The sequence below is a fragment of the Dermacentor variabilis genome, chromosome 3 (genome assembly GCF_050947875.1).
Source record: "Dermacentor variabilis isolate Ectoservices chromosome 3, ASM5094787v1, whole genome shotgun sequence".
Lineage (NCBI taxonomy): Eukaryota > Metazoa > Arthropoda > Arachnida > Ixodida > Ixodidae > Dermacentor > Dermacentor variabilis.
Window position 1 is genome coordinate 67,473,452 of NC_134570.1, and position 17,449 is coordinate 67,490,900.

The window sequence follows — 17,449 nt, forward strand, 5'->3', positions numbered from 1 at the left end:
AGACTGTGTATGTCACTTGTGGTGCTTTACTCGATTGGAAAGTTAAAGAAAGAGAGAGAGAGAGAAAAAGAACTCTTTAAATCTCACCTTATGTTTCGTTTCTCCTTCCCCTTTTCTCTTTTTCTCCTTCAGATCAAAATTGGCACGAAAACAGAATGTAGACCTTGGCCTGTAAGTGATTGAAGCGGCACCCGCCCTGTCCTTGCTACTAAAAGAGGTGGTCCTTGGTTTCTTTCGAGAGGAGCTCACATGACAGCTTGCAATAATTGGGGGAGCTGACACGAGTGAACAGCTTAGTTGTTTGAAGCATGTGTGATGCCGTTTTTGGTTTTACAGTGGTTCTTAGTAAGTACGGCAGACAGCACTACGCATTTTCTTGTCCAGTCCTGCTTTGTTTTGCTTTGTTTCATACTTTTATCTTTATTTTTATTTCTCAGGAATGGTGTTTTAATTTTGATGACACACATACCGAATGGGTAAAAAGGTTGTGCACACTACGAGGGTGCAGACGTGAACGCTAGTGAAATGTGCGTCGGTGGACTTTCATATTTTTCTGCGTCATTATGGGATTGAAAATTATACGGCTGCGAGTATGTAGCACCCGGGTACCTCAGTTTGACCTGTGCCCATCGAAAAACTAGCGTATACATTTCAGCTGCTTAATGAATTTATGCAGTCCGAGACATTCACCCTTCAGTGCCCTCTTGGTGCATTGAGAGAGGAAAACATCAAGCTTTTTATTGGGCATCAAAGGAATGTTTAGTCTTTTTGAACAATGATCCAGTATTGTTTGGGTCTTAATTTTGTGTTCCCAAGTGGTGTCAAAATCTGTGCTTGTTTTTTTTTTTTTAACCACACATGTACGATTCACTGATGTTCATTGTGGTAGGAGCCGTAGTGTTCTGCTACATGCAGCAAGTGTGTAAAGAGTTGTTTTTGTTGCAATTGTTTTAATGTAAACTCCTTCATTCCTGTATACTTTACACATACACACGCATACATATATATATATGTATATTTATAGGAACCTCTGTTTCCATATCACATAGGTCTGCTATTTATATGAATGTATAAAATGCCTAAAATGGATATTTTACCCTGTTTGAAAAGGCACATAGCCCTGTGAAGTTTATTTACATGAGTTGTTCGCTTTTTGGAGTGTTTTTATTGTAGGGAGAAGATGGCCATTGATTATCACGATGGCTGCTCGGCATAGCTTTAGTGTACGTAGTTATGATTGTGGCAAGGACTCTCGGGTTCTACGAGTTTTCTATACATATGAAATCAAACTACGAAGGAAAAAAAAGAAGACAACAAGAAAGGCACGCTGTGATGATTATTAGCTTCGGAGCTTTCTGTACATAATAATGACAGCACACTTTTTCCTGTCTCCTTTATGTGCAACTCTTCTGACGTTCATTGCCTTGCGCCCCGACCGATTGTATATGTAGTTCGCTCGATCTTGCTTTTGTTTTCTTTCTCTCTTGGTGTGCTTTAAAGGATTTGAATGAGTGTGCAGGGCATTGCAAAACGAGTATGCAAGAGTGGTTTGTGTGACAGTGTCTCACTTGTGCAGTTGTTGATGCGATTCAGCTTGGCTTGCGTTGTTGCTTGGGGGTCGTCTGTCGCTAGAGCAACATCCCTAGCAAGTACACCTTTCTGGGCTCGCAGAACACCTGTACAATTGAAGCACTCTCACACTTGAAGGTGTACGAGGAAGAGAGGTCGAGAGAGAGATGTGCTTTCGAAACTGCTTTCGTGCTTTGGAGAGCACCATTCTTTTTTTTCCCACCAGCCATGCTGTGCAGCTTATTTCCTATTGCTGCTTGCTCTGGCATGGATCACTCCTGCATACTGTTTAGTGTACATAACCTATTTTTTTGCGTCTGTATGTAAATCTGTTATGTGTATATACAATGTACTTTCATTACCCGTGTACTACGACACGCCTATAGCATGCGACACTCTGGACCTCGGTGTTTACAGGTTGTTTCTCACGCGCTATCGCTTATGCAGTGGTTCCCGATCAATGCTATCACAGTTATGTACGCACTATCTTGTCGCTCCTCATGTGGAGAGCACGGCCTTTTGCCAACTTGATGTGCTGATCATGTTCAGGGTTTTTCTCTCTCCTCGAGGCTTGCAAACTAAATGAAATAAGAAATATCGAATGATGCTGACTGGCAGTTTAGTTTCAGCTGGGCAACTACTTCTAGACGGGGTTTTTGATGCACATTGTTTCAATTTCTTTATTAAAAAGAAATTTACTTTCGAGTGAATGCGTGGATGTTTCGTGACTTTTCAAATCAAAGAGCCTTAAGATTGTTGCATGTAATGAAGAATGGCATAACATTACCTAGAGAAGGGTGACAGTTTAACTTGCGCTGTAGCAAGTTACTCTCAGTTAGCTGCAGTCAACTGAAGTCAAAATTATCACAAACTATGGGCCATTTTATTTCCATTATTGCTTCACAGCATGACAAAATTAAAAAGCACAGAGCCCTATTTTTCTCCTTAATGATCATAAAACAGAAAGAAAAAAGAAAAAAAAAAGAGAAATACATGCGGGAGAAAAAAGTCGCAAACCAGTAAACTTCCAAGTGTTCCCAATTATCGTAATAATAATCTTAAGACCCTATTGTACGTAGTCAGCAGTGTGCTGTGTTGTGCATTACATCCACACCCAGAGGCATAATCTCACGGGGGCTTCTTCCAGGCTAATGAAACTCTTTATACTGCTTATCTTGCATTCAGCACTGGAGATAGCTAGAGAAGTTTATGAATCCATTGCCTTCACTGTGCAATTTTGATAACGCATTAACTGCAATGTTAGGTGCAAAACGAAACAGAGAGCGACAGTGCACTGGTAATATTGGGGAGAAGGATTTGAGTGCCTGATTCTCAGTTTGACACAAACTTCAGCAAGCCTGTTGTACACTTGAGAGTTTGCTGTATATCGAGATGCACCTTTAGCAGAGAAGGCGATAAGAAATTGTGGCAGCACGTGTACTGTATATGACAAACATGATGGCTTGGCAAGACAGGAGGTTGCAGTCCAGGCTGATGAGTTACTTTGTAACATTATTATTTAATCACGAGTGAGATGTGCCTGGAAATTCGTGCCTGCGATGTTTGCAGGCACGAATTTAAATTTGCGCAGGAGGCGTTGACCTGAGTCTGTACAGAATGGGCACATATATATATATTTTTTCCCTGGGCGTCGTGAACAGTCACCAATGCTTCATTTACGTTGTAACTCAGAAATATGCAGAGGAATTTGCTACAAACTCTCATTACTAGAATGCTGCTCCGTTAATATGAAAGCCTTGTGGCATTTGCCATGACGTGTTGTGCACCGTGCCCATGCTTGACACTTCATACACATGCTGTGCTGCCACGTTCGCATAAGTACACAGTTTAAGTAAATGTACTGCGTAGTATTTGCACTAGCAGAGACGAGTACAGCCTCTGTCAAAGGAAACTGGATCACTACAAGCACGAGTGTTGCCGAGTCCTGGCTTTATTGCATTGTGCCTGTGGAACATACAGCACAAGAAAGAGCCTGCACTCCCATGTAGCACTTTTAAATGGTGTGGATGCAACAGTTCAACTAGATACTCTCAGATCACGGCTGCGATCGTGTGCACAGTGCCCTTATTTCTTTTGACAAAGGCTGTAACTAGCGCAGTGAATGTGCAACTTGTTAGCAATTCTTGAGACCAAGTGTACTAAAAGTTTCGACCAGAAATTGTAGGTTTGATCTTAGCTAGCAAATAATGTGACTGGAAGTGCAGAGAAATTTATTCTCTTTTCTCTCGCCTGAATTTTAATTAGCAGTTCAAGCAACTGATGGCATGGTGTATGCTACTTCGCCACACCTTATGAAGGGAACGTCTGCATTTTTTTTTTTCAAGGGATCTGAAAGAGAGTGAAAGGCACTTTATACTTCCTTATAATGCTCCCACTTGTATGGTTAGTCAATGTCCACTGCTGCCTTAATGATAGTACGAGAAGCTGAAATGCAGGTGTAATCTTAATGCCTGTCATAATGGCTGGCCTTCTTGTGGACGGTGCATTTATTCTCATGAATAGGTGCGCAGTAAATTCAGCACTCCTGCTACTCTTGATTTGTTGGTAGTAAAACCAATGCATCAGATCAAAAGAATGCTCGGAGGCAGATCTTTACTGAATTGCAGTTTGAATGACTTGGTCTTGTAATTCGCGGTTCCCCATCACAGAGCTTCCGTTAGGGGGCTACCTGGTTTGACAAGCAGTGCTTGCAAGCGAGTTTAAGCAAACATTCCATTCCTGTACGATGTACGATGCTAGTGCTAGCAGACCTCACATGTAAGGCATATGGAAGCAACAGTAAAAAGCAGACCTGAGAGATCCTGTATGAAGAAGAAAAAACAAAACAAAACAAATGCACTATACAAACAAAACAAAGAAGGAAGTTGCTCAAGTTCAGACCAAGCAGACTGATAGACATGCTGTCGAGATATTGCTAAGTGAAACTGCCGGCAAATTTGAGCATTGCACTCTGAGAAGACAACTGACATGTTAATTTTGACAATTTAAATTTCTCGGACTCTATTACTTTATATTATTGCAGAATTTTTTTTTGTCATGAGACATTTGTCATCTGATGAAGGCTTTTATTTATTTTAAGTAAAATAAATACAGACGTTTTAGCACTTATGTTTTTGAACTTGTACAGGCATAACATCTCAGTTCCTGCAGTTGTGAAAGAGGCCTCCAGCGGAAGGTTGTCAGCTTTTTGCAACACAAAAGTCGTAATGTTCAACCTAGCTGGAGGAGACAGTCATTTTTTTTGTCATGACTGCAACAGTGAACATGCCTGTACAGCGCAGCTAGTCATTTTTGTTAACTTTATATCTGTATAAAGCTAGTATGCACAATTTTCACTATTTGTGACTCTTTAAGCAGTTTGCTTTGTCATATTTTCAAAAGATAACACAGACATTCTTTTTTTTATGGAAACATCTCATGGCAGCAGTTCTATCCTACACTTAAACAACCTTATGGTATGTTGTTCAAGCCAGCAAAAGGAAACATAAGCTGCAAGATGTATGTCACAGAGGTGTGGTAGCAATGCCATTGAAAAGAAATGTATGGTCATCCACACTGGTAGCATAGGTATTTTTACCTGTGCTCTGAATTGATGTCACAGTTACTGTCTTGTTTACAAATTTGTAACTTGTCTTTAAATATTCAAGGGAAGTCCAGTGCTTGCTGCAGTATAAGCACCATTGCTTAGCGCAGGTAGATGCGTGAAAACTTCGGAACCGCTCTGAACGTTGCCTACAAGAGCTCGTGTGAATGATGTGGTTGCACTTACTTGAGCTAGTAACGTTTTAAAAAGAAAGGTGAAATGGGTAAATGAACTGCCAATTAGTGGCTAGGTACTGTGCTGTTTTTACACAGTAGACAAAGCAATGACCCTCGCCAGTCCCTTCAAGCTGCTCATTCTGAATTGTTTTATCTGTTGACACTGCTTGTGGTGGTGTTCCTTCGTCATCTTGTGTGCACTGGTGCAATTTTTACTTTTTCAGAGCACTCCATTCTTCTTATGTGTATGACTCTTTTGTGTGAAGAATAGCTATCGACTTGTTTTTACCAAACCATTGCTTCAACCTGTGGTCTCAATATGTGTTTGTTCTCATTGTGAGAAGGTTTAATGACATACTATATTAAGCATGCCTAGACAGAAAAGAAGATGCTCACCATGGCATGAAAGGTTGGACAACACCTATAGGAACATTTAAATGAATTCCTACAAACGTCTTCACCAGTATAAGCTAACTTACTTTAAAAATTAACAACACAAAGAAGAGCACTTCATATGATGTCCAATGCCTTCTCTCATGCAGACCTCGTTCTATATGGCAGCAGTAAAACAAGCAAAAAGAGATCTAGCATATCTTGCCAACGGGGACTGCTGAGACGGAAATGTAAACATGTGTGTCGTATGACCTTCTCAAGATGAAAACAACATTCTGTCTTGGAAAATCTCCGTCTGTATTCGCTATTTGCTTACAGCTGCAATTCTAAAAGTGTACAAGTTTGGGCTGGTTGTAATGATTTTTCAGTGTACATCAATATGGTGGACACAGAAAGGGTCAAACATACACAATAATGACGTCTGTGAGTCTGCCCTGTGATGTACTATTAGCACTAGGTCAAATGTGAACAGCAGAGCCATTTCTGTGTATGTAGAGTTGCAAGCAAAAGTCTGGGGACTATGGCATCAGCTAAAAATTAAAATATTTTCTAGAGCAGCTCCGCGGCCTGTAATTGGTTTAATACATTGTATTCATCAAACACGCACACGCAGGCTTGCACTCTTGATTTTACTTTTTATTTCAGCCAGAATGCCCAGGCTGCAATAAAAAACAACAAAAATGCGGCACCTTTGGTCCCCAAACCTTTGCTCGTGACTGTACTATCAGTGCCGATCGAGTTGTGAACAGCAGAGCTACTTCTTTTTTTTTGCGCATAGTGAAAAGCACTGAGTACTCGAATTTTTGATCAACTCTGGTACATCATAAGCTTTGCTTATCACACATCAGAGTCGGTTGTGAATCGTCATGCCCACTGGTTTATGTTAGTTAGCATGGAAGCTTGAGCTTGTTGGTGATTCATCAGATAAAAGAACACAGCGCAAAAAGACAGGGACACGAGGGAGTGACATGCACACAGCGCTGTTAGATTGTGCAAAAACCAAGTGCTTTGCTGTCCTCATTTCAATCTGTGTCAACAGCACGTTTGCCCCTTGCTGTGGCCGCCATCTTGTGACGCCTCTCTACCTTTTTTATCTGAGCACAGTGAGAGTGTGTTGTACACAATGGCATCTACCGTGTATAAATTGTGTGTGTGCACTCGTTTCTGAAGTCTGGATCAAGTCACTGTGCTCCGCCAATCGCATGCGACTTTTTGAGACAAAGCACATTCAAAGGCGAAAGTCTGGGTTGGCCAAGGCAAAAGAAAAATTTTAAAAAAGGAAAAAGAAAAGAGCTCTATATTACTGCCGCATCTTAATTCCTTGTGGAAACATGTGCAGTCTGTGTTCAACATGTACAGCTGTGACTTGCATTGTGTAGTCGTCATAAAGGGCCAATTGTTTTCGGTGGTGAAAGAAAAGGACAATGAGAACAATCTACTATAAATTTAAAGAATGCTGTCCCCCCAACTCTGGATTTTTCGTCTGTCACTTTCAAGATGTTATTGTCTGTTGGTCGCGCTGACTAAAGAAAAAAAAACAATGACGAACACTGTGATTTGTTGCATTAAAGGCAGCCGTTTCTCCCTTCTTGAGTTTTTCAAATAAAGCTCAAGGCTGACTGTGCAGGTGCTGTTATTCTTGTTGCTTCTTAGTTGAGCCCACCTTCTCACTTTACATGGTGGGCTTGGAGGAACACTATAGCAATAGTGATCTCATTACATAACAAATCTTTTAGTCTGATAGTATCCTAATGGACACATAATGGGAGACTTAAGGTAAAAACACCTCTTTAGTCACATAGCGATCATTGCAGTTTGGTTGTGAAGGCATCACCTTCATGTAATGACAGAAGACATGGTTACTATGTTTAACTCTTACGCTATTTGAAATCCTTTTTCACCACTGCATATACAGCCCTTTCAAAGCTAAATGCAGCCACACAAGTATGGCATGCCACGTCAACTTACAAAAGCCTGTGTAATTTCAATAACAGCCTCAGTTTGAAGTTTGTATTATTGTGCCTCGACAATAGAAGCTCATGGAATACTTTTGGCATAGGTCCACAAACACTTGCATGTTATGTCAGTCAATGTTGAAGTTAGTGTCAGAATATCACTCAAGTACTTACTCAAAGCTGTGAGTCAAAACATAGAAAATTGGAAATATTGAAAGTATTCGGGTAGGAATGCATTCCAGCAATGCTTGGTGTTCATGCTATCAGATACCGACACAACCAAGTATCCACGCAAACGAATGCCTGTGCTCAAATGTACATGGCAACAGCGGTAGCCCATGTTTCAAACAAATACATGCATGATGTTATTTGATGTGGTGCGTCACACACTCTGCACGCTCTCGGAGAGGACTACAGCCCCTCCTTTTCAGAAAGCAGTAAACAAGACAAAATGTGTCTGCTAGTAACACCTTTTTGATTAAAAATGTAACTAGTAACAACCTTTTTGATTAAACTTGCAACATGAGATACTAATGTGCATTATTTCGGGCACCTAACATAGCATGTTCTAAGAATTTAAAAACGTATATGAGGCTTTGCAAGCACTTTACAATTAGTCTTGGTACAGTAGACCCTCGTTGATACATTTCTGTTACGTTTGTTTTCCCAGCGCCAACATTTGCAATCGAGTATGCTCATTTTTTACTGGTTCATATGTTACCGGTTCATATGGAAAACACGATTTTTTGGCACCAACATTCATTATGTTCCCAAACTGCGTACCATCCTTCAACCACAGATTCCAGATCGGTTTCACGGTGGCACCTATGAAGATGTTGAAGACTGGCTTGACCAGTTTGAGTGCATCATCAAGATCAACGAGTGGAGTTCTAAACAAAAGCTCAACAATGTCTATTTCGCCCTTGGTGATATCACTCGTACATGGTATGAAAACCGAAAAGGCAGTCTATTGACCTGGAGTGACTTCTGCCAGCAGCTCCTTGACACCTTTTATCGAACGACAGGACCGTGCCTAGCAGCTAATTGAGTTACTGGTTCAGAAACCCAACCAAAGTGTCACAATGTTCGCCGAGGACATGGCCTGTCTGTGTTGTGGAGCTGACCCAAACATGACAGATGATAAAAAGTTATGTTGCCTCATGCACAGTGTCAAACAGCAGTTTTTCGCTGGACTGGTGCGCAATCCATCAAGTACTGTGGCTGATTTTGTCAAAGAAGCTACTGCTATTGAGCGAGCACTTCATCAATGACGCAAACAGTATGATCGCTTGTCCAGCAGCAGTGAAGTCAATGCCGGCACCATAAGTGTTGACACTCAGAGCTCCCTGCATGATCTGATTTGGAAGATTGTTTGAGAAGAAATGCAGAAGTTCGCAACTCTGACAGTAAAACTGCCAGTGGCATCAGTTGACGAAATCGTATGTGACAAAATCAGGCAAGCGTTCTCGTCTACGAACCTTAGTCCTGAGTCGCATTCCATGAACTACGCTGCTGCGGTCCGACGTTCACCATCTATTATGTCGATACCGCCGTACCACCAGCTGTCGACTGCTACACTTTGGTCATCCCAGGAAGAGCCTCCGAGCCGTCCACAGTTTGTGAAAACGGACGTATGGCAGACTGCAGATCAGCGCCCACTCTGTTTCAACTGCGGTAGTGTTGGCCACATTTCCCGCAATTGCTGGCATCACAACACACTCTTTCACCCTCCACCCATGGTTTGATGGTCGACATGCCAACGATGACTATTCGCTATGCCGCCAAGCTCCTTTTCAAGGTCCTCCAGCCACCCGCTTTCATTCTGACGATTGCCGAGCCAATGACGAGGAGTCGCTGCCGAACCACCAGGCCGACATGGATCATCAGTCGTGCTCCCTGTCTCCTACACATTCGTCTGCACCAATATGCTGCACTTTCACTGACCTCAGAGGCAGGAAGTCACCTAGCCCACACTGGAGAAACGAAAGGCGGCAGCCACTGGAGGTAAAGTTGCGAGCCGTCACAATGATAAAAAGCCCCTGTTGCTTCCGCTGCAGGACGCTATAAAGCCAACGAGCCGTAAAAGCGACGAAGTTGTAAGCACAGACATTATTTTTTGTTGACGGGTAGCAAGTGACAGCTTTGGTTGACACTGGTGCTGACTTCTCCATAATAAGGCGGCCAGTTACTGATTTCTGCCAAACGACATACGGCGAGAGTCAACATAGGAGGTGCATCTTTTGTCTCCACTTTCGTCATTCTCGCTACATGCTGTAAAGACTTGGATTATCGGAATGGACGTTTTGAGGGAGTATGGTGTGGTCATCAACATCCCAGACTGTGTGGTAGCATTTTACCATAAACCTGATCCAGATGATTGCTTAGAACCACCACGTAACTCATTATGCCTGAGTGATGACATTGTCATCCCACCTCGGTCGTGCACCCTTGTTTGTGGCATGTGACGCGCCGTTTGATGGGGAACGAGTTGCAGACTAAGCAACCCCTCTGTTATTTACTCACGGTATTTCAGTTGCATGAGGTACTGCCAACATGGTTATTGAGCACACAAATTTGTTGCTGACAAATTTCAGCATGGAGTGCCAGCACCTTCCAAGGGGCATGGCTGTGGCCTATTTCGAAGGTGTTGCAGATGTTCATGGCTGCTTTTCAATGCTTGAAGAAGTATCTGCACAAGATATGACTCCTGTTCTTGATGTCAGGACTACGTTGCCTCAAGAAGAACAACAAAAACTCCTTGCATTAATAGCCGAGTTTCAGGACTGCTTTGCATTGACATCAGAAGTCGGTCGCATGTCCTTAACCAAGCAAGAAATAATAACTGAAGATATGGCCAGATCAATTCACCAGAACCCTTCTCATGTGGCTCTAAAAGAATGTGAAGTGATACAGCAGCAAGTAACTAGAATGCTCGAAGACAACGTGATTCAAATGTCAAAGAACCCCTGGGCATGAGCTGTAGTTTTAGTCAAGAAGAAAGATGATAGCCTGCATTTTTGTGCCGACTACCGCAAGCTAAATCAGGTTACAAAGAAAGAAGCCTATCCACTCCCATGTATAGATGACTGCCTCGACAGGCTTCGACACTCTCGTCACTTCTCCTTAACGGATTTGAAAAGCGGATATTTGCAAATCAAGGTGGGCCCGAGAGACTGTGACAAAAATTACTTTTGTGATGCCAGATGGACTGCACGAATCTACAGTTTTGCCCTTCAGTTTGTGCTCTGTGCCCACAATTTTCCGAAGGCTCATGAATACTGTGCTATCGGAGCTGAAGTGGAAGACCTGCTTGATCTATCTTGACGGCGTCAATGTGTTTTCTGCAACATTTGACAAGCACCTACAATGACTGAAAGTGGTTCTGCGAGCCATCTGGTCGGCGGGCGCCGCACTGAAGCCAGAGAAATGCCACTTTTGCATTGAGGAACTGCAGTTTCTTGGTCACGTCATCAGTCATGCTGGTGTTTGTCCCGATCCTGAGAAAATTGCCGTCATTGTACAGTTCCCTACACCGTCCGATAAGAAAGCTGTTAGGCGCTTTCTGGGCCTCTGCGCATATTATCGTCGGTTTATTGCAGATTTTGCATGCATTGCGTCGCCATTAACTCGCCTCATGAGAGATGACGTGGCATTTTTGTGGGACGACACACGGAAAACTGCATTTAATGAGCTGAGGCAATGGCTACAAACAACTCCATTACTTGCCAACTTGTACGAAGCAGCCCCTACGATACTTCACGCTGATGCCTGCACAGTTGGTCTGGGAGCAGTGCTTGTGAAGTTGCAGGATGACGCCGAAAGGGTGACTGCCTACGCAAGCAGAACGTTCTAGTACACAGAAGTCAATTACTCGACAAATAAGAAAAAATGCCTTGCCGTGATATGGGTGGTTATGAAATTTTGCCCATATTTGTACAGCCGCCCTTTCAAAGTTGGTGATCATCATTCACTAAACTGGATAACAAACCTGAAAGATCCTTCTGGGCGACTAGTACACTGGAGCCTCAGGCTGCAAGAGTTCGACATGACGGTCATCTTCAAGTCGGGGAAAAGGCATACTGACGCTGCCTGCCTGTCGCGGTCACCGATAGAGTCGACTGCTTCATCCCATGAAGATGAAATGCCATTCCTCAGTGTTCTTGATACGGCCGCCGTTGCACACCAACGTGATGACCCCGAGTTGCTTGCCCCTATTAATTTTTTAGACGGACGAACTCCCAAGGTGCCTAGAATTTTTTCAAGAGGACTATCATCGTTTTGTTTTCACAACAACGTTCTCTGCAAAAAGGGACTTTTCACCCATGGGATGCAGCTATTTACTGGTTGCTCCTACACCCCTTTGGACTGAAGTACTCCAAGCATGCCACAATGAGGTAACTTGTGGATGAACACTGAACAGAGTACGACAAAGGTACTACTGGCCAAGACTTGCCATGGCCGTGAAACATCACGTACGAACTTGCCTTGATTGTCAGTGACATAAGTTGCCCCAAGAAAACCAGCCGGCCTGCTAGAACCAGTTCAGGTCCAACGCACTCCATTTGCCCAGATTGGAATGGGCCCTTTGGGCCCTATTCCTGCGTCTAGTGCCGGAAACCGTTGGGTTATTGTCGTGACTGATCATCTGACTTGCTACGCCGAAACAAAGGCTCTTTCACGAGGCACAGCAGCAGAGGTGGCGCGATCTTTCGTAGAGAATGTTGTGTTGAAACATGGTGCACCCACCATCGTAATCACAGACAGGGGAACCGCATTCACGGCAGTGCTTTTAGATAATGTCCTGATGCTCAGTGGAACGACTCACCACAAGATGATAGCCTACCATCCACAAACCAACGGACTCGCAGAGCAACTAAACAAAACTCTTGAAGACATGCAAGCAATAATGGCACTGGACTTCACCAAAGCCTTCGATAATGTCATCCACAATGCCATCATGAGTGCCCTCTCCGACTTAAACATGGGAAAGAGAATATATTCATACATCAAGGCTTTTCTAACCAACAGAACGGCTCAAATAACATTCAGAAGCACCAAGTCGGATACACTACAATTAGGAAGCAAAGGCGCACCTCAGGGGTCGGTGCTGTCACCCTTTCTGTTCAACATAACCTTCATACCCATGGCCAAGCTTCTTGCCGTCATACCAAACTTATCCTCGGCACTCTAGGCAGACGACATCACCCTCTGGACAGTCAGGGGAAATGAAGGTGATATCGAGAGCACGCTACAGGCGGAAGCAAATATAGTGACCAGATACGTCAGGAGAGTCGGACTAACGTGCTCGCCACAAAAATCCGAACTCCTAGTTATCAGACACAGACCAAAGAAAAACGATCCCCCGGCACACTTGGATGTTAGGGTTGATGGCACAAAAGTTTCAGAAGTACAAACCTTGAGAATCGGGAATGCACATTAAAAACAATGGGAAAAACGCAACTACACTAAACAAACCAGTCGCATGAGTTGCGACAAACCAACAGGCTCGTAAGACGAATAGCTAACAAACATCAGGGAATGAAAGAAACAAATTTGAGGAGGCTAGTGCAGGCTTTCGTGCTCAGTCGTATAGTATATTCTCTCCCCTATAATCAAACTTCAGGCAATGGAAAAGAAAAAGGTTGAATGCCTCATAAGACAATCGTACAAGGCAGCCCTTCATCTCCCTAAGTATACATCAACAGAAAGGCTGCTAATGTTAGGCATACACAACACGTTTCCCCAGCTAGTCGAGGTGCACAGAATCGCACAGTATGACAGGCTAACAAAAACACCCACGGGAAAACATTCTAAGGACCTTGGATATGGACGGATGCCGTGCAAATGCCTAGAGACATTCACCAGTATCTAAGAATAGATCCGATCCTAAAAAAACATGCATCCTGAACACCTTGCAGAAAGGAGATGGCGAGAGCCAAAGCCCTCCACAGGCCATATTCAAACCATAAAGAGGCAGTCTGTACAGACGTTGCAAAGCTCCATGATCACGATGCCTTTTCGATAGGTGTCGTGGGCACGGACCTAAAACCAATCTCCGCCGCCTCTGGATGGAGCAAAAAGGCACATGAGGTGGAGGAAGTGGCCACCGCCTTAGCCATTATAAGCACTGAAGACAACACGATTTTTAGCGACTCGAAGACGGCCGTTCGAAACATTGCAAAAGAGAGGATCCACAAACCCGCCAAACAAATCCTAAAACCACAAAATTTAAACGCCAGACTCATTAGCATCATATGGGTTCTGGCCTACGCGTCGCATCCTGGAAACGAGGTGGCCCACAACTTAGCCCGAGGTTTTGTCAACCGGGCAGCGGGTGAGCCGGTCCTGAAGTCAGCCGTAGAGACCTTGACCACCTACCACGAGATTACATTATATTGTAGAAAAACAGAAGGATGCTCCCGCCGCCGGACAAAAGCCTTAATAAACATCAACAAGTGGCATGGCGGAAGCTACAAACTAACACCTTCCCCAACCCCTACATATACTTCAAGGCCTACCCAGGAGTCTACACCCCCGAATGTAAGCTCTGCGGGGTCACAGAGGCAGATTTAAAACACATTTTATTCGAATGCGACAATCTAAAACCGAAAAGACAATGGCAACTCTGTAACGAGCAAGAGTGGGAAGATGCGATGTCCAGCTTGGACCCTGTGGTTCAACTGCAGGCCATCAGCTGGGCTTTGAAAGTCGCCGACTGACAGGACCTCACAACCATAACAGGTGGCACTAGAGGAACTGATCGGACGACCACCTCACGCACCCTGGAAGCCCACTAAAGTCAACCAAATCCTTTCTGTTGATGAAATAAAGTTGTTACCACCCACCCTCAATGAATGTGGACGTCAAACACAAAAGTTGGGACGAGACCTTGCCTTGTATAACTTTTGCGTACAACACCGCTAAGCAAGAAGCAACACGGATGGCTCGGTTCAGCCTTGTTCATAGAGGAGAAGTATGGATGATGTTGGATGCAATGCTCCCACAGGAATGTGATGGTGCTGACATGGATGCAGATGCGTTTACACAATGCGCCGAAGAAGCTAGACAGCTTGCACAGGTGGAGATCTGCCAACAGCAGGACTACGACGCAGGCCGCTACAATGCTCGCCATAGACCACTAACCTACAAAACCGGCGACCGAGTGTGGGTTTGGATGCCCATCCTATCTGAGAAGCTATTAAGGCGATACTTCAAACCGTATCGATGGGACGCCTAAGTGACGTCACCTACGAGGTAGTCCCAGATAGCCCCTATTGCATGAGATGCCGCCAGCACTGGCCTGAAGCTGTGCACGAAGTACGCATTAAACCATATGTCTGCGAGTGACTTGTGCAAGGAGCTTCACACCAGTGACCTCCTCTAGCATCGAGGTGATGCTTCTTTTTTAGAGGGAGGCAAATGCCACGTCTCTTCTATGTCGACAACGACGGGAGCTTTAGTAGGCTTCGCCTCGTGCATCGGCCTAGCGGAGGTCAGAAGACAAAGTCCTCTTTAGGCTTGACTACTAAAACAGGCCATCTTTGTTATATGTGTCACTGTCTCCTATATTCATTGCACCGCAATGGTATGGATCGTTTTGCAGCCACTAGATCCCATGTGAGCGAGAAATGGCATGAGGCATGCGCGATCGAGAATGGTACGTACCTGCCTGTCTCACGTGAAAACGACGATGCGCACACTTTCTTATTTCGGTACCAGCAAATCTCCAGCCCAATTGTCGCACACTGCATTCACAGCTATCGCCACCAAACCTATTGTGATAAGCACCATCACCTATCTGTTTTACAGCGCGTGGTGCATTGTGCCATTACATAGTAGCGTACTGCATGCTTTTAGTACGCGATAATCCAAACTGTGCCGTTGTTCCCTGCTGTAGGCGGCGCAATGCGAGTGTCATGTTTCGCTTGGGTGGCATCCGGCATCACCCACCATCTCGGTTTTGTTTTGGTTTCCTGTTGCCCTCTGACAACACCATGTAATAGAAAAACAACAAAACACGTCTCAGACCTCTGAAGCTCCACCAGCTCGACATGCGTCGGCATCTCCTACCGCAATGATCCGCATGATGCTTCGCATTATGTAAATGTAAAAACTTTTGTTTGTTACTTCAGATCGTATGTTTTCCCGGTTAGTACGTTTTTTTCTCATGTTTTTTCCCAGAACGTATGAATGAGGTTCTGCTGTATTTATCGTAATTTGCAACAAACTAGCCTGCCTTTCTAAGAAAGCACTAAGACTACCAAACAAACAAACAAAAGTCAGACATGCACAAGGATGAATAAATGTATAAATTTATTTTGAAGAAAATATGTATATCATATATATAAAGACGCAGTGTGACGACCGTGTGAATTAAAAACCGTGCTTGCAAAAAAAGTGCTCTTAGCGTCTTTGCCTCAAAAGAGGTATCTGTTCATTGTCCTGCAAAACAAAAACAAAACAAAAACACAGGAGTATGGCAGTTGGCACACATAGGCTGGTACAGTCGGGCTAAGAAAGCATGCGATTTCCAACACACAAATAGCAGGAAACGTGCGAGTGTTAGTGTGCATCGCTGGCAGTGGTTAGTTCCGTTTTTGATGAACTGTCTACCTCTTCTGCTTCCTCGCCGTTCTCATTCATTGACTGCTGCTGCCCAAGTTGTGGGAAGGAGGCAAGGAACAGCACCTAGGGACAGAAAAGACATGTGGTTTGAATGTAGCAAAGCAAGACATACACACACACACAAAACAAAATTCAAGAAAGACAAGTTCACAGGATGACCAAGACTTGCAAATCATCAACCATGGTCGAATGAGGTATGTATGTCTCTGGCTGGAGCCAACAATAAAAGAGTTGATGAATGCCACAACACCACGAGAAGCCTCAGCACAGGTCTTCGAAATTCATGATCATCAGAGAATCCAGGACAAGGTAAGTATGCTGCACCATAACCAGGAAGCTAGGTCACACAGAGGCATTAATACATTGCAGAGGTGATGAGTATTTCAGACCAGCCAAGAAATTGAAGTCACAGGTTATGATGCGAGGTCCCGGGTTTCATAGATATGTGAATCTAGATTGCAAGATTGTTGGCTCACATAAAAAACATACAGTGGACTTCTGTTAGTTCAAGCCTCACGGGACTGACGAAAGTGGGCAAATTATCTGGCAGGTCGAATTAAACAACATGCAGAAAAAACGCCAAAATGCGCCACTGCTTTACATTGAAGTATTTTTCCAACCCTTCCATGCCCCCAAATCAAATGCTCACCCGCTTTCTATGTGTCTAAAGTAAAAAAATAATGCATAAATGACATTAAAGTTCCCAAACAAAGTAGAAATCTAGTGCATGCCCGATTTTCATAAAGAAATATGGGCAAGGTTCTAATATGTGTGGCACAATGATGGCCAGCTTCCTAAAGTCAGCTTCGCCACAATACAGTGTTATGTAGTAAAGCATGCAAATGCCACAAATGCAGTTTTAGTTTTGTCTTCGATTGCACTGTACAAGCAATTCCCAGGCCAATTTCTTTTATAAAAAAAGTTGCGTGTTAGAATGGGACAAATGCCGCAATCAGACATTGTGAGCTACTGCTATTGCTTGGAAATATTCCTATGGCAGGCCGAAAATAGGCTTTTTGAGCACGGGATGGCATATATTTGACGTATTCACTGCCCCTAAGCTCTGCCTAGACAGACACTGTTGCTAAAGGGGTCGTGATTGGGCTCATTAGGTTGGGTCAGGTGTG

The 17,449-nt window shown here is 43.8% G+C and overlaps 2 protein-coding genes across 11 annotated transcripts in view; one reads left to right on the forward strand and one right to left on the reverse strand.

The window, feature by feature from the left end:
* The window catches only part of unc-104 (kinesin family member unc-104), a 131,946-nt gene extending 124,578 nt beyond the window's left edge, over positions 1-7,368 (forward strand). For all 9 annotated transcript variants that reach the window (XM_075685478.1, XM_075685480.1, XM_075685482.1 and 6 more), the window contains one exon: positions 133-7,368. In XM_075685478.1, coding sequence (XP_075541593.1) covers positions 133-175 — 43 coding nt within the window. In that variant the 3' untranslated portion in view covers positions 176-7,368. The remainder of the gene's footprint in view (positions 1-132) is intronic.
* The window catches only part of LOC142575814 (uncharacterized), a 44,321-nt gene that overhangs the window by 7,277 nt on the left and 19,595 nt on the right, over positions 1-17,449 (reverse strand). The window contains exons 11-12 of one of the 2 annotated variants that reach the window (XM_075685490.1): positions 16,311-16,385; positions 15,994-16,139 (exon numbers count right to left, since the gene is read on the reverse strand). In XM_075685490.1, coding sequence (XP_075541605.1) covers positions 16,101-16,139; positions 16,311-16,385 — 114 coding nt within the window. In that variant the 3' untranslated portion in view covers positions 15,994-16,100. Of the gene's footprint in view, positions 1-15,993; positions 16,140-16,310; positions 16,386-17,449 lie in introns of those variants that run through there. The other variant, XM_075685489.1, reaches the window with a different exon arrangement.